The sequence below is a fragment of the Bos indicus genome, chromosome 8 (genome assembly GCF_029378745.1).
Source record: "Bos indicus isolate NIAB-ARS_2022 breed Sahiwal x Tharparkar chromosome 8, NIAB-ARS_B.indTharparkar_mat_pri_1.0, whole genome shotgun sequence".
Taxonomy (NCBI): domain Eukaryota; kingdom Metazoa; phylum Chordata; class Mammalia; order Artiodactyla; family Bovidae; genus Bos; species Bos indicus.
Genome location: NC_091767.1, coordinates 55,598,170 through 55,621,372, shown reverse-complemented (window position 1 = coordinate 55,621,372; position 23,203 = coordinate 55,598,170). Strand labels below are relative to the sequence as shown.

General features: G+C 41.8%; 1 protein-coding gene across 12 annotated transcripts in view; it reads right to left on the bottom strand.

Annotated features, from left to right (window-relative positions):
- Positions 1–680: 680 nt before the first annotated feature.
- TLE4 (TLE family member 4, transcriptional corepressor) overlaps positions 681–23,203 on the bottom strand; it is a 154,943-nt gene continuing 132,420 nt past the window's right edge. For all 12 annotated transcript variants that reach the window (XM_019966104.2, XM_019966105.2, XM_019966107.2 and 9 more), the window contains 12 exons: positions 21,248–21,367; positions 20,224–20,277; positions 19,578–19,730; positions 18,009–18,141; positions 17,444–17,637; positions 16,856–16,932; positions 8,558–8,807; positions 7,120–7,367; positions 5,625–5,772; positions 4,764–4,914; positions 4,335–4,411; positions 681–2,377 (listed from right to left, as the gene is read on the bottom strand). In XM_019966104.2, coding sequence (XP_019821663.2) covers positions 2,270–2,377; positions 4,335–4,411; positions 4,764–4,914; positions 5,625–5,772; positions 7,120–7,367; positions 8,558–8,807; positions 16,856–16,932; positions 17,444–17,637; positions 18,009–18,141; positions 19,578–19,730; positions 20,224–20,277; positions 21,248–21,367 — 1,713 coding nt within the window. In that variant the 3' untranslated portion in view covers positions 681–2,269. The remainder of the gene's footprint in view (positions 2,378–4,334; positions 4,412–4,763; positions 4,915–5,624; positions 5,773–7,119; positions 7,368–8,557; positions 8,808–16,855; positions 16,933–17,443; positions 17,638–18,008; positions 18,142–19,577; positions 19,731–20,223; positions 20,278–21,247; positions 21,368–23,203) is intronic.

Sequence of the window (23,203 nt, the reverse complement as noted above, 5' to 3'; positions counted from 1 at the left end):
AAATGATAGGTTTTTGAGTCCCAAAGTTTAGAATTCTTTAAGTGCTTTCTTATGCTGAAGCTTCACACACTCAACCAGGAGCAGCCCAAGGGATCTTAAGCTTTCAAAGACTTCAGTGTATCATGCTGGAAATGTTTCGCAAAGGCTGGAAATAGTATGCATGTGCTAACTCTAAAACACTGTTGGTCTCACAGAACTTCCTGTGATGATGGAAATGTCCTACAAATTTATGGAGTCCAACATGATAGCATTAGGCACATGTGGCAAGCTGAACGTCTAAAATGTAGTTAGTATGACAGACAAATTGAATTTTTAATATTAATCAAGTTAAAGTTAAATAGCCACAAATGGCAAACTAGTGGTAACCATACTGAACAGCACAGCACAGTACAGCTCTAAGACATCAAGACTTTTGAGTAACAAGCCAACTTTTTGACAAACTAAAGAGGCAGTCAATAAATATTTGGTAGCAACCTGTCATCAGTAACTTCTATCCACTCTCCCTTCTAGCTCTTCTCAAGTAAAAACAAAAACAGAATTAAAAGAGCAACAATAAAAAGCCCACGTGACTTTTTAACAACAATCTCCCTTGAATAAAACTATAAGTCTTAATATATATAAGGAGTGGCACAGTTAAAAAAAAAACTAAAGCCAGCAAAACAAAGAATTAGAAATAAGCATACTAGAAGTTATTTATGTTTAATGCTTAAAAGTCTGAATGCACAAACAATCTACCATTATAGAAGTACTGGTGGTCAATACAATGCATTAGAACTATGTACAATGCACAGTTTAGTATCAAAATCTTTCTACACTGTAGAGTTTTACGAAACTGTTAATGACATCAAACACTAAGCACTTAAGACACCATTTTGTTTTCTGCTACCACACTAGGAACGTCAATGGACAGTCCGTTTCAACTTGCAGCATCCATCCATTTCTAGTATGAAATTAAGTAATTTTCTACTTATACAATAAAGTTTATCTACACAGTTCTCTTGATTTTGATCCATAGCAGCAAAGGCACTGTACATCAGCAGATCCACAGACTTAAAAGATTTTTTTAAAGCATTCGAACAAAATAATAATAATTAAAAAAAGAAGTCACATATCATAGTTTAACACAACAACAACAACATAAAAGATAACAACAATGTTTCCGGCACAATGGCACAGTCTGTGTCCATTTCAGGGACATCCAACTAAGACATGGAAAGAACTGGAGGTAAAGAAAGCAAGTCCTCATCCCAGGTGAGAGTCCATTCTTCCTGGCTTTCAGAGGGAGGCCCTTGCAAATCCTCCTCTGCTGTCCTTGTCTTGTAAAAGACGTGACCTGCACAGTGGGAGGACTCCTCCCCTGGATCTGCGCCATTCCCAAAGAACATGCCAAAAAATAGCCCCTAATTTATCGTAGACAAAACTGCCCAAAGGCATACATCTCCCTTTGCAAAGAAATGTGGCAAAAATATCAAGAAGGGATTAAGTTCTCCCTTTGAGGCCAAATTTAATTTGTTCATCTGTCTATAATACAATAAAAAAGGAATTAAAAACATATTACAAAGACACTTGTCAACAAGTCAAAAAAAGAGAAAAAAAAAAGAAAAAGTCCAAGTACTTTTATCGAATATAATCTAAAGCTATAGATATATTTGTTAAAGTTGTCTGAATAGACTCAAATGAATATGATGTGGTCTGTCACATTCTAATGGTTTAAATTTCCAAACATCTTTTAAAATATGTAAAAACAAAAACAAAAAAATCTAACAACACAGCAACATATTGCTTCCATATGTAATTATACATTTCACATCTCTATACAGTCATTAGTCTACATTTAGTGACATTTTTAATCAGTTATTTTAAACCTTCCTTTCCCCTCCTTTGCCAAAAAAAGGGGGGGATGGGTATCAAGTACAACGCATCTTCATTACCAATGCAGGAACAGACAGCTTTATTTAGTCAGTCATTGTTAGAAAGCCTTCTTTAAACAAAATAAATATATTACAGATATAATACATAATTAAAGATTCCTTTCACTGTTAAGTAGGGTTATCCATGATCTTCCAAGTAGATAGCTGAAGATTTTGATATCACAGGTTCTTAATGAGTATTCACAATTCAATAGCAGGGAGGAAGTGGGGGAGGAGGGGCTGATTCCACAACTGCAATGAGTAATAGGAAATCCTTGGTTTTGGATGCGGGGGAACAGAAGGATGAGAGAAAAAAGTGCTACAAGGAGAAGGAGTCCATTTCACATGAAGATTTGTCCTTAATAAATAACTTCATAAACTGTGGCCTTCTTATCCCCAGAGCCAGTGACAATGTATTTGTCATCCACAGAAATGTCACAGCTGAGCACCGATGAGGATTCTTTGGACTGGGAAAGAGACACACAAACACGTTAAAGACTGAAAGAAAAACCTATGAATATTGAGAGGCAGGACTGGAGGACTCAGAGCAAAAAGAAGCAGAGCATGTTCCCTTGACTAAAATAGGAGCCCAAGGAGAAAACGTAGTCCCTGAAGTCCCTTTAAGGTATATTCTTAAAACGGCTGAGCCAGGTGCTTTCCCTCTGTTGGTCTGGAGGCTCTTGTACTGGGGTGGGAGGGTGGGTGAGGGTGGGTGGGGGTAGGAGGTGGTGGGAGGGGTTGGGAGTGGTGCGGAGACGGGGACACTGAGCGCCAGGCAAGTCCATGGTACAATTCCCCCTGCTGATGAAGGAAGGCTTTACTTCAAATCCTGGTCTCCAGCTAAGGGCAGTGTTCTCAGTATGAAAACCCTCAGTTTCACTCAGATGGCTTGGGTGTAGATGGAGCTGCAGAACACTAGACACATCACTTAACCTGTCTGGCCCTATTTTACCCATCTGTCACCTCAGAGGGGAGTCTCAGAGTCCAGATGAGGTTAAATAAGGGGGAACTGCACTGAAAAGACTATTTTTTTTGAGACAGGGAATGTAAAAATATTTCTAATATAAATCCTAGTTGACCCTCATGTAAAAACAGAACGTAAATATGCAAGTGGGAGTGAGTTCAACAGTTAGGAGAAAAAATGTATCCCTCATAGAGTTCCAGTACCACATTCAAGTACACCAACTACACCAATTGCAAAGCATTCACAGTTAACTTTTAACTGTGCTAAATAAACAAATCCCACAAGATTTTACTGGGGCTTTGAATAGTTAAAAAAAATAAATGTTTGACATGTAGATTGTAGATGCTAACCTACTACCAGCACTTCCCAAACTTTCACTTTGCAACCTGTATTAAATACATTTTATTTCCCAAACCAGCAGATACAAGATATAACACACTTATTACAAAAAGATATACTCTTAAAATATTTTCATATTTCAAAAAAGTGCTGGTTGGGGACTTCCCTGGTAGTCCAGTGGTTAAGAATCTGCCTGCTCACGCGGGGACATGAGTTCGATCTCTGGTCCAGGAAGAGTCTACATGCTTCGGGGCAACAAAACCCGTGTACAACAACTACTGAGCCCACTCTAGAGCCCCAAAGTCGCAACTATCGAGCCCACGAGCCTAGATCCCATGCTCCTCAACAAAAGAAGCTACCATATGAGAAGCCTGCACACTGCAACTAGACAAAGTCTGCACACAGCAACAAAGATCCAGCACAGCCAAAACTAAATACATTTTTTAAAAAAGTGCCGGTTGGGACCATCCAAAAGTTATGATACAAAAACCACTCTGTTACATTATAAACTTCAAAACAGCAAAAATATGCTATTTTTATTATCTTACACAGTACTTTCACTCAATATATGCAGTTTTAGATTCAAATTAATTAATCTCCTCTGTGATGACTTAATACCACGTGGTTAAGAAGGCTGCAAATCTATTACGCTATTCCTAAAACCACCTAGGAAAGAGCATCCCAAATACATAAGGTTAAAAAGGTAATCTTTGACTTGCTTATGAAATTTTCACATACTAGCAAGAGAGATGAGGCTTGTACGTGTGTATCCTGCCAACAATCCAGTTCTCCTACAAATAATCCCACAAACTACACAAAGTACTACTGAGTTAATAAGAATAAAAGTTTATAAAATTAGTCCAAATTTATTAGTTTCCTAATAAATTTTAGCACTCTTTTTGGGGTAGAGGGGACAGAAATATTGATAACATGCTAATTAGTATTCAAGCAAAATGCTCAAATTTTACACAAAATTTTTAAAAGCCACAGTGCAAAACATAAAATTTCAGAGAAGACATGAAACTTCTATTCTAACATGTAAACAGGAGAGAGAACCACACAGCACCAAGCACCATGCGGTGAGCACACTGGGAGTGAAGGCTACACATGCGAAGCGTTACCTGGAATATACTGGCCCCATAAGGTGTTCTCCAGGCATTCAGAAGGTTGTCCTTTCCCGTGCTGACAAACCATTTGCCTAAAGAAATAGGGTTTCAAAAAAGGCAGTGTCTATTACTTTGTCAGAGTCCCAAGATTTGTGTTACAGAGCTTCAATGATACACAGAAAACTTACCTCATCTGAAACAAGTAAGAGTTTCTTTTCACTGGCAAGATAAAGCCCACTCTCACATTATATAAATGAGTTATTTATACTTAGGACAGGGATGAAGTAGACAGATACCAGAAAATGACATAGTATTAGGGAAGTAGGTATGTGTGAGAAAGGAACAGAATTCTGAGAAGGGATACATCCATGAACTGAAGACCAGACTTGAAACAAAGCAGCAGGAAGGTAGAAGGGCAGATGGTGGACACGGGGGCTTGCTTACCACAGTGGGCAAACTTGAGCGACAGCACGCAGCTCTCGTGCAGGTGGAGCTGGTACTTGTCGGGCTTGGTGACATGCAACACCTCCACGTTGCTGTTTTCCATCCCCACAGCCAGCCACTCTCCGGTCGGGCAGTAGCCCAGAGAAAAGATCTAGAATGGAAACAGGTGACGATGGTGGCTACAGAGGATGTACTTCCTTTAACAGGGAGGCGAGGCACTGCTTCCTCTGGGGATACTACTTAAATGGTGAAAGACATCAAGACAATGTTAACTGTGCAGGAAGAAATCAAGGCAAGTGTGTAACCCCAAGTAATGAGTCAGATGTCCACAATCTAACTTACTAATCAATTGTGAGAAATTCAAAGGTCTACAGAGTAATGGTTATTGAAATAAAAGTTTGCAAAAAGCTTGTAATAAATGAAATTTTTTAAAAAATCTGTCAATAAAATATATACCATTGTACTTTGACAATAATAAAATTTTTCTTAACTAATTCAGCGTCAAAAGTGACTGTCACATGGTAAAGGAATTGCTGTTGAAGTCTCTGATATATCTCACAAAGTCATATGTGTGTGCTAAGTCACTTCAGTCGTGTCCGATTCTTTGCAACCCTGTGGACTGTGGTCCACCAGGCTCCTCTGTCCATTGGATTTTCCAGGCAAAAATACTGGAGTGGGTTTGCCATGTCCTCCCTCCAGGGGATCTTCCCAACCAGGGATCGAACCCGCATCTCTTATGTCTCCTGCATCAGCAGGTGGGTTCTTTACCACTCGTGTCACATGGTAAACGAATAGCTGCTCAAGTCTCTCATATATCTCACACAACCCAGTCTCTAAGATGGCACGTGCTCGAGTACACACCTGGGAGGTGAAGTCGTGCTGCTGCAGCTGCCGCCCCTCACGAAGGTCCCAGGACCGGACCGTGTTGTCCAAGCCACCCGTCCAGAGCTTGGTGCCATCATTAGAGATGTCAATACAGCTGGCCCCGTCCGTGTGGCCCTGGAATTGCCTGAAGATGCCAACATGGAGAAAAGTCCTTGAACTTTTTAAGTTTTTAGGTGAACTCAGTTTAAAATTCCTTAGTCATCAGTTTCATTGCAGGCCTGATTGGTATATTTCCTTTCGGTTTATTAGGTGTTCTATTATTCAAAATAATAACAAAGCATTTATGTAGAGAGATTAAAGTTTAATTGAGATGCTGAATCTCTTGCACTTTTTATTTATGAAAACTTAGGAAGTACTCTTCAAATTACTCATATGCTAAAACATGACTGAAATAACTGATAGGAAAAAGATATCCATCTGAAACAAGAGAACACAGCTACATAAATATGAATTAATCAAAGATATGATCTGAGACCTACTCTATCCTTGGGATAGGAAGGAAGGAGAGAAGGTGGGAATATGTAGGAGATCTTTCCCTTCTGAAAGCTTTGGGGAGGGGCATAGGAAGGGGCAGGACAAATTCTGCCCTTGAGCAACAATGCAACATAGGAGGCTGCCCCAGGAGCATATAAAATGTGTAAGAAACGGGTGCTGGGGTGGGGATTAGAAGCAGTTCCTCATAACAGCCTTACCCTAAAGGGGAAAAAGTGATAACTACTTTGTTTTTAGAATCATTCAGAGTTGCATCCTGCAAAATAAGTTACAGATGGACAGCAGGGGTCTCTTTTCCTTCACCCTGTCACTGGCCTCCATTACAATCTCCGCAGAAACCTTTAGCAGTTCACTCCTCTTGTCTCCTGTTCTCTCAGGTGTTGACACCTGAAGATCACATGTGCTTTAGGGCTTTTCTTATCAATGCCAATCCTTTATCACCTCATTTCTACACAAATACAATTACTTCTATTCGTCCTGAAAAATGGGACTACAGATTATCTACACAGTTTCAGGGTGAGGTACACCAGACACAATGCCTGGGCCCAGGGTAGAAGCTCAATGATTATTTGTCAAAAAGAAAGACTGTGTCAGATACACATGGCACCAAGGAGACAGCCACACACGGTGAACCTTCTCAATGAGTGTCTATCAACAAGGATGGTTTGTTAGCACAGATGGCAAATTATAGGTGTCTAATGAGCTCATGGACACCTTACATGTATTAATTATGTAAAATCAACCTCGTATTTTAAAATGTGAATTGGATGCGCTTAGTATAATTCAAAAAAAAGAAACAAGAAGCCCTTATCCAATAAAGTTCAAATGGTACAGAAAACAAGATTTTACGGTATCTTAAAATGGCTCTCTCCTCTTAACAATTTTGAGTAAGATAGTTGTATTTCATCTTTCTGAAAATACACACACACACACAGCACAGTTAAGTCCTCGGCCCTGGCGAGGGATCCTGCTGACCCACCTCACCAGCGTCTGGTTGTGCAGGTCCCACACAGCGATGTTGCCGTCACTGCAGCACGAGAAGCAGACCTTGGAGTCCGGGCTGATGGCCAGGGCGTAGCAGGCGGGGGCTGAGGACGTCAGCTCTGCCTTGATGCGCGGGGTGGGAGCTGCCAGGTCCCAGATGGACAGCGTACTGGCTTCCCCTCCCACAATTAGGGTACGACCATCAGGGAGCAATCGGCAGGAACGGATGTAGTTATCCCTGTTCTGTAGAGACAAAACCCATCAAGAGGTTACTCATGAGGAAAGGAAAACAGCATTAACATGAGAGCAGAAATCCATAAAAGTATTGTGTTCCCTCCTGGCTTTAATGAGCCATTTTCACTTATGACAATGATAAAGTGGATTAATGCTAGCAAATTACATGAAATTAAGGAAGTACTTAAACTTGATCTACAAAATTTAGTACTGAGATATTTAATCTTAATTAGCATGAAAATACAAAGATCTAGACCCACTCCCACCATCAGCAAGTCAACCAGCTGCCAGAGTCATTTGCACCCACAGATTCAGCAGCCCTCACCACCCTGGAGCAGCCAGGCCTGGGAACTGGGTACAGTGATCTGGCTGCTGAAAGGCCCTGCTTCTCTGCCTCCAAGAAAGTGCCAAGGACTTAGACACCTTGCAGTCCCTTCCGATCGCCAGGCCCTGCATTACCTGGCCAAGGGACATTGTGGGCTTGATTAAGCAGACCCAAACAGAGGAAAGGCTTGATCAAGGTGTGTTAAGTGACAGGAAAAAGACAAGTCCTCAGCTCATGAGGTTACGGGAGTCTTGTGTAACTATGGTAAACTGATCTAGCTCTGTGCTGCTGCAAAAATTCTCCTGTTTATCCAAGGAAGAAAATCAAACTGAAATTTCTTAACTGAAGGACAAATACCCATGAGACAGATAAGGGGGTAGCTAATGTTTATCACACAAAGCATTAAGTTACTTGTCTTCAGAAGTGACAGATTTTGATACTTGGGTGCACTCTCACAGAAACCACCATGGGCTCTTAGTATTTTTTTTTTTTTTTTTTTTTGGCTACCGCCAAGTGGCATTATGGAATTTTAGTTCTCCAACCAGGGTCTGAACCCATCCCTCTAGGGCAGAGTCCTAACCACTGGACTTCCAAGGAAGTCCTGTCTTAGTTTTCTTTAACTGTTTTAATCAGACAGGAAGACGAGTAAACTGCCTGCTCCCGGGAACTGGGCAGGGTGAATGAAAACTGTACTGGAGTGCATGCCACATGTGAAGAACCAGATGAATCTACCCGGAGTAACTGAAAGAAGACAGCGGCCAAGTTAAAAACCACTGAAGATAGCCATCCACTTGGGATCAATCTGCGTGCTGTCGGTACATCCAGCCTATTTTGTGAATGAAGGCTTAAAACATGTTTATTCATGTCCACTCACCAGACAGTCGAGCTGAGAGACGGGGCTCTTGTTGCCAGGGTGGCTGATGTCCCAGACCTTGACGCAGCCCTTCCCACCCGTGTACACGTGTCGCGTGGGGTTGCTGATGGTCACCGCACACACCACCTCCCCATGGTTTAGGGTGTTGATCTGGCGAGCGTGTCGAGGAATGCCGGGGCCGATAAGGGCGTCCGGGGGGAAGGGGACAGGCTGCATCTGACCATCTGCGGTAACGTGGAAGGAGTATGCCCTAAGACAGTGGGAAGGAGACAAGACAGGAAAAAGGAGAATGTGAAAAATGTTACTTAACTGATCACTGTAATGAGATGAAAAATAAAACATTTTCAGTGCTACTTAAGATTTGCAAATAGGTCAAATTTACTGAATATAGTGGAAAGAACTTAACTTTCAGAGCCATAGAGCTAAGTCTCTGATCAAATATCAGGTCAGCTCTTCGCTACCTGCCGTATGATATCAGTAATGACACAGTCTCTATCTTTAAAATGGAGTGAATGCTACCTATACTTCTCAGAGAATTAAATAAGATTACCAATACCCAGTATACTATCTACACCTCCAGTCACTTTGCAAACTGAGATTGCCTTGTAATTCAGGTGATTCAGAAGCCTTTGATACGATTTTAACCTATAGATCACCTCACTCCAATCAAGTGACTTACTAATGAAAATCAGAAGCTAAAATTATGAAGTTTTAAGGCATGACAATGCTTTAAGCCTACATGGTGAAATGGCATATGAGCCACCAAAAAGAATAAAAACTTTTGGATAAAGTTCCATCAGACCTGACAATAACAAATCCCAATAATTCCCAATGGAATCAGAACCTAAAAAAGCCTCCCATGTGACTGCCCCAGAGGCCCACCTGTTAGTGCCTATCAGCAGCTCCATTTCCAAGTCATTTCCAGGGAAAACCCTCTAGTTGTAAAAGCATTTGGTTCACTTAAGTTCAAGCACCTCCCTCAATAGACACCTCTATTCTTAAGGCACTGAATTCAGGGAACAGATGACAAGTGAGACTGTTATGATGCCAGTTGGGTTCCAGGAGGCGCGAGATGTTGGCAGTGAGCAGGAGGGAGCAGGGCCTGTCTCGGGGAACGTCATGGGCAGCAGCCCACTTTGGAAATGATGTCATGTTCCTTGGCATGGAGCTTTAGAATGTGCTCTGTTTACGGGAAGGAGTTTATGAAAGACATACCAAGGAAAAGCATTTATGGGTAGACAAAGGATAGGAGCCTAGATCTTTCAGGAAGTTTTAAAATCAAAACAGTTTTCTAGTTCTAGACTTTTGGTGCACAAGTCTACAGAATAGCCACACGCATCTAAATCTGACCCATTACTGAGAGGATACCATCAACAACATCTTGAAAGTCCCCAGAAAGGACAAAGCTGTGGAAGATTTGGGGACAGAGGGCAGAGGGCTTTCTCTTGCTCTGTAGACTACACTGAGAACTAGGATATGGAAGAGAAGCAGGATGTCAGACTGCTGAGGGCGGAAGTGGTGGGAAGCTGGGAAACCAAGAAAGACATTTCTTTGGTCAAAGCAGCAGGACTCAGAGATGTGTTGGATGTGTGGCCTGGAGAGAGAGATGCTGAGAAGGGTGCTCAGGCTTGGAACCAAGTGACTAGTGAGGCTACAATACACATTAGTGAGGGTGACAGGGAGGCATAACCAAAGGGGAGATATGTGGGGAGGTAAACAGTATGGTTTTCTTCAACTTGAGGGCAGGTGAGGAATCAAACATCTCAACCGGAAGTTGAGCACTGTGATTCAGAAGAGAGGTTAGGTCAGAAAGATCACTGTGTGCTCATCCACAAAGTGGCGAGAGCTGAAGCTAAAGGAGCAGAAAAAGATAAATCTGGGGCAGATTATGCAATGAGCAGACTAGATACAGAACTTAAGAAAATGCTTACAACATTTAGGGGACCCCAGCAAGAGCAGTCAGAGAGAAAGAAAATCAGGAGACATGATAACGTACAAAGGGGGCACAGATGGTCAATAATGTATTTCTCGGGTATCCCAGTGCGTGATGCACTTAATGCAACAAAGAGAAAAAAACCTCACATATCCCCTGTTCTCCTAAAATGACATTTTGGGTTCTGGGGTAGTTGGCAGATGGGCTGAAGGGCTGATACACTGGTGCATCAGTGAGATACTTACATAAATAAAGCTGTCATATGGTCAGTGCTATGAACAATGGAGAATTTGACAGAACAGGGAAAATTGCCCCATTTGGGGCAACTGGGCTGCAATATAAAGAGCAGGTATTAAATTACCTTGGCCAAGAAAGGAAGATGGTATGAGGAGGGAAAGGATGGTCAACTGAAGGCCAGAGTGAGGCAGAATGTTTACATTACTCAGTCAGAAAATAGTTACTAAATAAATGCCCAATATGTGCCAAGTACCATCAGATGGTGGGGAATCAGAGGTGAACAACATAGGCAAAGTCCCTATCTCCAGAGCCTACATCCTAGAAGGGAAGAGAGATAATATATAAGCAGATAAATAAATAATCTCAGACAGCAGTTCTCTTTCTCTCTCTCTCACACACACACACACAAGGTTTCAGATAAGAGAGACTAAAAGTGCACAGTGAGGTCTGAGACGGTATACAAGCTGAGGCCTGAAGGCAGGACCCAGTCTCACATATAGAGGGCCTCGAGGAGAGTGTGCCAGGATGGGAACAGCAAATCTGAAGTTCTAGCAGAGGAGCCATGTGAGGAGGCAAGCGAGCACTCACTGGAGAGTGAGAAGATGGAGGAATAGGCAGGACCCATGTTAAAAAGGCCTAGAGGCTGTGTTGTGGAGTGTGGGCTGTTATTCTGAGCAGAACGGGAAGTCACTGGAGACTTCTGTGTAGGGCAGGGAGTGATGCAATTCAGTTCATGTTTTCAAATGATCGTTCTAGTTGTTGGATGAGAATGGACTATAGAATGGAAGAAGGAAAACTAGTCAGGGGACTAATGTGGCAATCTAGGGGAGAAGCTGGTAGCCTAGGCTTGAGAGACAGTAAGAAAGCTGGGAACAGATTTGTAATTCCAAAGATTTCTGTGGCTGCGTAGAGGCTGAGAATGCTATTCTCGATGGCATGTGGGGCTCATGAAGGTGACACAGTGGAGAGTGATGACAAGGTCTTCCCTGGGGTCTATTAAGTAGATAAATGATATCGAAGAGGACAGAAGTTCATTAGAGACGACGTGGTCCAAGCCCTGAAATGAGGTTATGAAAGGGCTGATCTTGCATACCACGGACATCCAGGATGACGGCAGCCTCTGCGTGGAGGAAGCCCCCAAGCCAAGTATAAAGTCTTAAATTACCTGAGAACTCTCCCAACAAGGCAGAAGAGGGGGTGGAGACTCAGGCACACATTTGAGATGGGATGGGTTTTCACATGAAGGCAGAATGAGTTTAGTTCTGGAAGACACTGGAATGGAACAGGAGGTGGGGAGGGCGGCACAGCCTTTATAAGCCTGCCATTGGCTCTGAGGATGACTGACGTGAAGTAAATGAAAGGGCAGCCCATGGAGAGCTGCAGGTGGAGAGTCTCCTCAGCAGAGAGCCAGGTGTCACTTCAGGCAAGGAGGGGAAGGCTGTGAAATTCTGAGGGGAGACAAAGGCTAATGGATTTAGCAATTAAGAGGTCATTAAGTAAATCTTAAAGAAAAGATTATTCCAAGTTTAGAGATGATGTTATACATTCTTAATGATCATTTCCTTGAAAAGATATCCCTTCACTCCCCTCTAGAATAACTAATGATTTTTAAAGAGCCTTGAGAATTTAAATAGTTAAGAAACCAGGCACATAATTTCTTTCGAGGTTTTTCAACATGACATTCTTGACATTCCCCAACCTCTCTGTGAGCTCCTACTATGTTCCTGGAACTCCCTGAATTAAGAATTTCAAGAGTCTACTTGCATTAAGGGTATAATGTAGCCCTCTGTTTACTATTAAAATATATATATAACGTATAAATAAATACACATATATAAATGATACTTAAGACTGGAAAAAAGAAAGCTCTAGTACATACTTATCAGATTTCAACAAACTCTGATGTGTAGCTAGCAAAGAGTACTGGAATGTGTAATGAAAGCCAACCTTCCTAGAAATGAGAGAGGTGCAAGCTTGAAAATCTATTCTTTTCTCTATCTAATTAAATGCATCAATACTCCTTATTCACATATTCTGATACAGATGTCATGCCGAGACACAAAATCAGGTAAGATGTTGGCCTTGTCCGTAAGTGGCTTATAATCTAGGAAGTATGATGAGAAAAGTATAAAAGGGGTTACAATACCAGGTGCAAGATGGAAGAATGAAGTTCTGTCGTGGTTCAAAAAGCAAAAATAAACCTTATGTTTCATGAAAGACATGGTACTGGAGATGGATTTTAGAGAATGGAAGGACTTCACCAAAGAGGGAGGAAGATGGAAAAACCCTTCCAGGTTGGAGGGAACAGCTGTAAAAGGATGAGGTGAAATGATTTTTGAGAAGTCCTGGATTGGTTTTAATTCAGGAATTCACTAATTCAGCAATGACCCCCAACACAGTTAAGTGGCAAAGGAGCTAGCTTGATAAAGTAACTCTCTCTCTCACACACACATACATACACACACATACTATGTACAGGTTAGCCTGAGAATTTCACAAATAGATTTTACTGAAGAATGCTTGTAGGAGGAGGAGCAAAGCCACTCAGAATAAATTTGGTAGCACAAAGTACAACAGATAGGAGGAATAAGACAATTATTAATCTAGATAATAATTAAGCCAATAATTTTTCCAATATTTATTAATGCAAAATTCATCCAATAATTATTGGATGATAATTAATCCAATAATCTAAATGAGAGGCAACGGGGCACTTGAACCAGGTCAGGAAAAGGATGACACACTAGAAGTAACAGTGGATATAAAATTCTATAGGACTTAACTGAAGAGAAGTGAGGAAGAAGCCAATAATGACAGGTTCTGAGCACACGGGAACAAGGAACAGAGTACTCTGAAAACCGGGTAAACCTGGGGAAGCACTTTGTGAATGTAATAAATTTGTACTGCAAGTAATACACGCTCAAGATGCCTAGCTGAGATGTCCAACAAATCACGAAAATACAGGGCTAGAAGTAACAGGTGCAGGAAGCCAGAGAAATACATACATACACATACACACACTCTCTCTCTCTTCCCCCCACCCTCTCTACCCCTGTCTGTCTCTCCCACCCTCTCTACCCCGTCTCTCTCTCTTTCTGCCTCTCGGCAGATGAAACTACAAAGAGCTACTATGAGTGGTCTCCAAAGGAGACGGTCAAGAGAAAGGAAGTTTGGACTTCCTGACAGAACTATACTTCAAACAATTCAGACATCTGTAAATAGACCTGTTTAAAACATGTGTATTAAGGATCCTATTTTATTTGGAGCATCATATTTGGATGAAAACCCAGCACAGCTTAGAAGGTTCTTGGCGTTCCCACCTGTACTTCCTCCTCCCTCTCTGAGAGGCCTAGTTCCATAACATCACACTCATCACTTCTAAACTTCATGACACCTTCTCCAAGTATCTGATGTCTCATACGACTGAACTAGACCCTAAATTCACAAAGAAAGGTCTGGCTGTTGCACTCCATGCAGCATTCAGTAGGAGAGAAGCTTGGGTTCTGGGAGCATATGAACCCACTAGAAGGTGAACCAGCCAACAAATAAAACTTCAGAGTTTACTGTGTGCCAGGAACTGTTCCTATTTTGAAAAATCGTGCTTTATAAAAACAAATAAAAACAACAGCAGAGAAGAATTTCTGTATTGTGAGCAGCTTAAAACCCATAAACCTGAGACCTTTTGTTATGGCTGAAGTCACATGCCATCTCCCACAATATAATTAGTGCAACGGTTTCAATTGAATACTTTTGTATTATTTATAAAAGCCTCATATAAGTAGCATGTGAGGAAAAAAGTCCACTTCTAGCTGATGTTAAAATTAAACTCTGTTGTTATTTCAGTTACTTATTGAGAAGAACTTCTGTTAATTCAACAGAATAAGCAAGAGGACCCAAGGTGAATTAGCAAGTAAATGCTATTTTATTCATTAGTTTGGAATATGCATTTAATTATAATTTGTGATAATATCTAGCAATTATTCTGTTAAAAAAAAAAAAAAAAAACAACAAGGAGAGAGATGCACAAATGTTTCAAGTCCTTCTAAAGAAAAGCAGTTCCTTTGTGTATATGGTGAAGAAAGCCTTTAGGTGATTTATTATGTTTTATGTTGTAGCACAAAAGATAGTTTTCCTGTTGAAAAACATGCACAAGTGTCACAACTCTCCATCCTGTGATCTAGAAGCCATATTCCATCATCTCTTCAAGTATTTCTCTCTATATGCATAATGAGAGCTAATTTGTATGTCGTGGTACCTTGTTGAAGACACACACACAAAGGAAGAGGGATCTAATATACTCAGTCTAATCTTCTTACAGTATCTCTGCCTCCCACTATGTTCTATTGCATAAGCAATTGAAAAACTGATAATAACCTGGGCAAAGCTCAAGAGGAAATGATGCAGCAGGTGACTGAACAGCCACTGTAAACCAAACACTGGACTAAACCTCTATCATATCATCTCATCCTCGGGCCCTTCTTATCAGGGAGGTGCCAGCCCTGTTTTTAAAGATGAGCCAACTGAGGCTCACGAAGTTGAGAAACTCTGCAAAAAGTCAGTTCCTTCCTAGTGTCAATCGGCAGAGTCAGAATTCAACCCTGGATCTATTACACTCTAGAACCCAACCCCCGTTGAACACACCATGCTATCTTTGGGGTTTCCTGATGTCATTTGCCAACTGCATTAGGTGTGACCTGGTAACTCCAGGAACAAAGACTCTTAGCCATCCTGCTACCCACCACCCCTACTGAAAGGGTGATGCACCACCTCACCTGGCAGTGGTTACACTACAGCTCTGGGTACACCTGCCTGCTGACTAAGTGGTAACTCCACACAGTACTGAAAACGGACCACACCACTTCCCTCAAGAAACCTCTCCATCTCCACTGGTTTATATGAAACTTGTTGGCATTCAGTTTATTCAATTAATCCCTTGACTTTGTTGTTTAGTCACTGTTTGAAACAGACCAAACTTTCACCTTCAAATACACCAGGGTTCTTGGTCAACAAGACTTGTCAATCAGTCAACAACTATTTGCCGAACAGGCACAAACACAGAGAATTTTATGGTAATTGATATTTAAACCTTCAACTCTCAAGGAACTCAAAGTCTAGTTTGCCTTGACTTGCTTATTAATCAGTCAAATATTTACTGAGCAACCTGGCTATGGAACCAGTACTGTGTATGACGCAACAGGGAAGTTTAGGGTAGAGTCTGCAGAGAAGTTACAGAGGAAGAGCCAAGAACATGAAACATCAGGTGGAAAGTGAAGGAAGGGTCAAGGTCAGGCATGTTTAATGCTGTGGGGCCAGCAACTGGGGGGGGGAAAAGAAGACAGGCAGGAAACAACAGGATGACAACTAAATGCCTGCGTGTACAGCAGTGAATAAACAAGCAACAGGAGGTCAGTGAAAGGAGACTGGCACCCATCTTCAATCATTTGTTGAACAAGCATAAACTGTGAGCACTACAAAGAGCAGAGAGCTGTGCATAGACAGTAATGAAAATTAGGTGCAGTGGATTAAAATGAAGGATAAGGAATGACACATGGGAGAGATCGGAACATACAAGAAGAGGCTGGAACAACTGCTGTGTGTGTTTCACCTTCATGGCTGGAGGGGGCATGAGACTGTAGAGGCTCCAAATACCCGGTTCACAGGACAGGAAGCCAACTGAGCAAGCCACCTTTGCCAGAAACACAAATGAGCTTCTTTCTTTTTAGCCTTTGAAGTTTGGCATGTCGTTCCCTAACATGCTCTAATTTTGAGCATCTAGGTTTGCACGTAAGATGACTTTTTTCCCCCCAAGACAATAAAAGAATTGCCTTGAAACCAGTAACAGATGTAGAGAAGATCTGACTACTAGAGATGCCCCAACAATTTGCATTTCCACATCAGAAGCTTGAGATTTTAAATTGAAAATCTAAAACCCCACCTCATTACCTCTTGCCTTGTGCTAAAAAAAAAAAAAAAAAATTCTGCCAAAAAAAAAAAAAAAAATCCCCACAACAAAAAAACCCTTGCAAGCTGAAGGAACTTGCCAACACTGCCCAGTAGTTCTCAGAGTCTAAAGGGCCAGTGAGGGCCCAGACACACAGTGAACACGAGGCACAGAGCTTGGTACTCACGGCTTTCCTCCTGGAATGCCTGTCAGGTTTGGAGGTATCGCTGGCACACGCATGTGATGGTGTGGATCAAATCCAACCTACAATTGTTCCCAAGCAAGGCAGCAGAAATAAACACAGTTACATTAACTCATTTCATCCTACTCAGTACCTTTCCAAATTCTAGGAGAATAGATGCTTTTAAAATGTGATTTTAGAGATAAATATACAAGTATTCATTGATGAAATGATAGAAGGATATACATGATTTCATGGTCACATACTTGGGGGTGGAACAAACATAAAAAAAAAAACCACTATTATCATTGACGCTCATGATGCAATTGAAGGGGTTACTACATTTATTATATTATCTGCTCTACTTCTGTAGGTTTGACTTTTTTTTTTTTTAAGGACTATTACACACAAAAACTGCCCTTATCTTATGAAAGAAAATGAATCGTACAATATAATAACATGCAGTTTAATTTATAAATAAGCACAGGTTGCTCCACAGATACCTCAAGCTATAAAAACTACCCTAGGCAAAAATACGCATGGCCATTTTCTGAGCTCTGAAATACTTTTATTCTGTAAAAGTTCACAACATACCACTGGTGATCTCCCGTAGGCAGCAGCCGCGGCGGCAGCAGCAGCAGCCGCGCTCATCTGTGGGGAGATGTTATGTAGCCCTGCGTAGGCAGCTCCGGGGCTGGTCAGCTCCCCATTCATCCCCGCGTGTGGCACAATCCCAAACGGGGTTGGGTATGGACAAGGTACTGCCATGGGAGTCCTTAGGCTTGAAGCTACAGACCCAAACAGAAGGGAGGAGAAAAACCAAGGACACACACAGGAAATAATAATGAGGTCTAATGAATACAATGAGTAACACGTTCTTACATATGTTAAGAAATAGGATCTGTAATTCAAATAAGCTTATTTTAATGTTTGCAAAAGTCATTTAAGCTTTCATCAAGGTTCAAACATTTGCCTTAATTTACTGAACACCTACTATGTGTCAGACAGGGTAAGTGCTAGGTGCTTGATTCGGACTAAAAAAACTCACAGCCAGTCCATGCTGATCATTGTACTCTTAATATATTACACTCTTTAAATTGCTATAATTTCTTTAAAAACAGGAAGCATAAATATGTACAGAAACTTTTTTCTGACTAACCCAACGGGTCGACTCCTGGCGGTTTTCCGGGAACCGGCCTCAATCCGGGAGTGGAATTACTGCCTGGGGTGGGTGCATCAGTTCGTGGAGTAGGGGTATTGGACTTCGACACAGGAGTAGTAGATTTTTCGTTCTAACAAGAGATGTAATGGAATACACCGGTAATTAGAACACAATTTTAACAACTATGTTAAACATTTGAAATGGTAAAGAAGAAGGAGAGGAAAAAGAAATGGACAAGATTCTTCAGTGTGGGCCTTTCTTTTTATTAGTTAGAAGGGCTAACAAAGAAACAAAAAGTGTTCCCTGAGACCACAAAACCAATGTTCAGGAGGACATAAATCAAAGCTGAATTTGGGGCAGAGGAAACCATTTCCAGGCAACTGGTCTGAGTCAGACAAAGGCTGACAGTTCGTGATGTCCTGATGTGACTGGCCACTTGCTGGTTGCTTTAAGACTGAGTGGTTTTGTTGGGTTCCTGATGGATTGTTCATGCCACAAGAGGCGCCCCTGGTTAACAGGTCCCCTTAAAAAAGAACCAGTCTGAATCATCACAGAGATCAGCACAGATGAGCTGTCATTAACAAGCCAGAAGGCCAAGAGAAAACAATAGAAATAAACTAAACGCAGCCCTGTACCAGACACAGCCTCCAAATCTGCAGACAAACTGAGGAATTTTCTTTCTTTCAGCTGTGAATTCAAAAGGCTATTTGAAAACTGAATTTTTTTTTAACACTATGTTATAAGGAAATAACTGGTGAGGAAAAAGGAAGACACATCACATAAAAATGCAATTAACTACACAGCCACAAAAGACGGGGCTACAGGAAGATTATCCTGACTTGCAGGCAGTTTCATTTTTTGCATTTGTGATTTGTGGTGTGACTCAAGACAGACTTTTATAAATGACAGATAACTTTTTAGTTAGGAAGGGAAAATTATTGCAGTCATATATAGCTTGGTAATTCAAACAAAGCTACCAACAAAATCACATCCAAGCCAAAAACTAAATTTACCATAAACCACAGATGACAAAACCATCTCTGTAACCCCAATGTGTGTATCTTCATCTTCACTGAGATACGTTTCACTACATTTCCCCATGTCCTTCCCCCATCCTTACAAAAAGACTCACAAAACAAACATCCATCACCAAGTCAGTGAGCCCACTCTGTTCCAAAGTACCTTTGTCAATTAAACTTGAATACTGAAAATATACATATACTTAGTGATCAAAGTCCTATGGAAAAATGAAGAAAAATAAAATTTTAGAATTAAAACTAATCATCTGGAAACAGGCAACGCAAAGACAGACCGTGAAAGTGAGGAAAGTGTCAGTCACTTGGACGTATCTAAGTCTTTGCAACCCCACAGGCTGTAGCCCACCAGGCTCCTCTGTCCATGGGATTCTCCAGGCAAGAATACTGCAGTGGGTTGCCATGTGCTCCTGGGACTCTTCCAGACCGAGGGATCAAACCCATGTCTCTTATGTCTCCTGCATTGGCAGGTAGGTTCTTTACCACTAGCTGCCTCCTGGGAAACCCCCCCCAAAAATGAACAACTGCTTACAAGGCTAAGTTCTTTGGATTTGGAGGAAGGAGTACTGCTGGAGGATGCAATCGAAGCTGGACTGATTGGGGCATCTTTCTTGAGCAGGCGTGTCTTGTCCAGGCCGTTCTCTCTTGGGGAATGTGCTGGGCTCCCTCGAGGTGATGATGGATCCTACAAAGAAACATCAAGGGTATCAAATAGAGCACAGCACATTCACAATGCGAGAGTACTTGGTGTGGACGTTTCAAGCCAGAAGTCTTCAATAGCTTAGGAGCAAAAAATGTTCTGGAACAGACTGTTAAGACTCATCAAATTGCTGTAGAAAATATTCAGTATCGAGGTCAATAAAAATACTACAAAATTTATCATATTTATTTTAAAACAGCAACAAAAAAAAAACTCTACAAATTTGCAAGTAACTTGTCAAGGAGACCTGTAGACTGACCACAGATGTCTGGTGTGCATTCCTGTTGGTAACAGAACGTATGTGCACTTCATAGATAAGAGTAACAATAAAAAAGGATGTGTAATACACAAATTTTTCAGATAAACAAATTGTGGGTCCCTTTAGAAATTAAGAAAACATTGTGGACACTAACTGTTGGGACACTAGTCATTGTTATAACTGGGTAAGAGCAGGAAGTCAAATGAGCCACAAACATACCTCATTGGAAACGTCAACCACCAAGTTGTCATCACTCTTCTCAGCATCGCTGTCCTGCATTGACAATTGAGAAGCATTATCTCCTCCCCCAGCAAAAAAAAAAAAAAAAGCAGCCAGATTTACCCTGAGTAAAGCCCAGAGTAATTCCTCACATTTTATAAAAACGAACAGCACCAAACAGTGGCAAACACTCTACAATGTACTGTGTTCCTTACTTCTCGTGATGATGCTATGACATAGGTAATAGGATGATTTCATTTTAGTTGAAGAAAGTCAAAGCTTATGGCTTGTTAGTCTAGAGCATCAGGTGCCACCTGGCCTGCCCATGCTACATAATACAGCCTACACATGGGTGGGATTGTCCTGTCAGTGTCTTTCAAAGACTGGGTAAGGAGCCACAGTTTTGAATTTGGGAGGTTTCACATGAAAACTCAAGTTCTTGGCTTCTTTTGAGCCTGCAGTCTTGCAGGGCACCAGCACAGAAGTGGAACGTGGTCAGCGTGCCTCCACTCCAGGGAGTCCTATCCCGCTTCCTCCCTTCACTGATCTGAAGCAGCAGTCACGGAAGGGAAATGAGCTTTGGTACATGCTAGGAACACATCTGGATGTCTCTGGAAGTAACATTCCACCAAAACGTGCTACATTCCTCAGCACAGGAGGTCATCCAGACATTTTAACAGGTTGTCTGTGATTTTACATTTTCCCTTAACATTTTTAGCTGGCCACAGAAAATTCAACCACCTTGAAATGTATGGAGGGAAGCAAATACACCTAACAGAAATAATACAGAACACAAGTCCTCTATCGGTTGCCAGATCAAACACTGTTTCCTGGCTCACTCACCTGCAAACACAGGCTTTCAGTCAGCCAACTGACACTCAACTACAACTGTATTAACTAGTTTTCTCTCCTAGAATGTTATCTTGTGGTCTAGTTTTGGTTGGTAATATTAAGAGGGTAAAAAGGCTGTTGATTAAAAAGCAAGATAAACTGCTTCCCCCAAAGCAAAGGCGAGTGAACCTACATAACGAGCTGCAATCTCCTTTTCTTCAGTTTTCTGCTTTTTGCTATCAGAGGAATAGTCTGTGGAGTTTCTGTGCTTCTCAGCACCTCGGAAACTGGCTGATGGGGATACCGAAGAGCTCTGGAATTAGAAAGGAAAGCAGAATTGAGAGATGACCAGTCATTTAACCCTGTCATTTTTTAAAATCACATGAGACTTTATCTCCTTTTTGCTCTTAGTATACGCTCACCAAGCTGTTAAGAGGAGACAGGCCTCCCCCGACCCACTCCGCATTGATGCCTGCATGCGTGCGTACTAAGTCACTTCAGTCGTGTCAGACTCTACGCATCCTCATGGATGTAGCCTGCTGGGTTCCTCAGTCCATGGGATTTTCCAGGCAAGAATACTGGAGTAGGTTGCCACTTCCTCCTCCAAGGGATCTTCCCTACACAAGGATTGAACCTGCATCTCTTACATCTCCTGCATTGACAGATGGGTTTTTTACCACTAGTGCCATGTAGGAAGCCCACCCTGGGTCAGTATAGCTATAAAAAGATCACTCCCTAGTGGTCAGATGTGATGATGGCAACTCCTCCACTAGCTCCAGAGACAGGGGTGCAGGGTGGGAGTTTAGAGGAGGAAGACTGAGGACTAGTAAGTGGGTTTCCATTGATAGGGGATGAGTAACTCTAAACCCTTCCTTTCTGTATCAATCCATCTCAGGGTTTTATATGATTACTCTAAATGTAGGAACCAAGCATGGTAACTACTGCTACTCAAACGTTCACTCTTATGTTTGGTGGCAGAAAAGACAGTAGGCATTATCCATTAAAGGCTGAAGACAGAAGCAAAACACTACAAGTCAAACAATTTCATACTGATAGCTTCTTGACTATCATCTATGCCCACTGAGTTCCAATCCTCATTCCCAGGCTAAGACTTGCTTCAATGCTTCTGCTTTGTTTTCCTACCATGGCCCAATGCAATTAGGCTTTTACAACCATTTTGCCATTGAAATCATGCACACAAACACCATCTGTGAGTTACTACTTACCAATTTAATGCCAACCCCTATATCTAGTTTTTCCCCTTTCCAGTCTATCTTCCACATTTCTGGGATTCTCAAACAAATCTCCTTCCAGAGATTCTCACCCTTCCTTAAAAAATGGCAAACGGTGTCCCACTATCCACAGGGGGGAAAAAACCCCAACTTCTGAGTATAGCTGTCTTTCAAAGCCCTTCACTCTCTGCCCCAATTCAGCCCAGGCCTGGTCTCAGAGCTCTCAGCATGTTGCTGCTCCACCTTATCCCGTGCCTCTTGTCACTGCACTGGAAGCCTTCCCCACCCCCACCCAGCTTTCAAGAATGTCCTTTCTCTCAGTATCTTCCCTTTGAAACCCTCTTTCACCATTCTTAAGAACCAGCTCTAACTTCACTGTTCGATACTCCCTCAGACACTGTCAGGCAGAATCCATCACTCTTTGTGTCCTAATGTTTTATTCACCCAGACAGTGGAGCATTCACAGTCAGTTGATACCTATTTGTTTACAAGGTCCTACCCACTCCAGGCTGCAGATCCCCGGCGGTGGGGGCACCCAGCACAAAGAGTGGCACTGAGCTGCCAAGAATTATTTTTTTATGAACAGAAATGACTGCACGACCCCTCTGCACACCTCAACTGTAATCCAAAATTCATGTGGTACATTCCTTTGCAGAGGGTCCCTTGGCTAAACAAATCCATATGAGGTCATCCAGTAGAGTAGGATCTGAGGCATGATACGCCTTAGGTATGGCAATGTGGCGGCTCTGCCGCTTCTTCGCCTTACTCCATCATATACTTCTGCACCCCTTCATCCTACTAATGTGGTGCTTTACAACAAGAAGAAAAGTGAGTACATCTGTGTATGATTCACTGAGTCTTTTGATTCTGATATTCTCCACTGAACATTACTGCTACTCTGTCAAAAAGGAAAATTT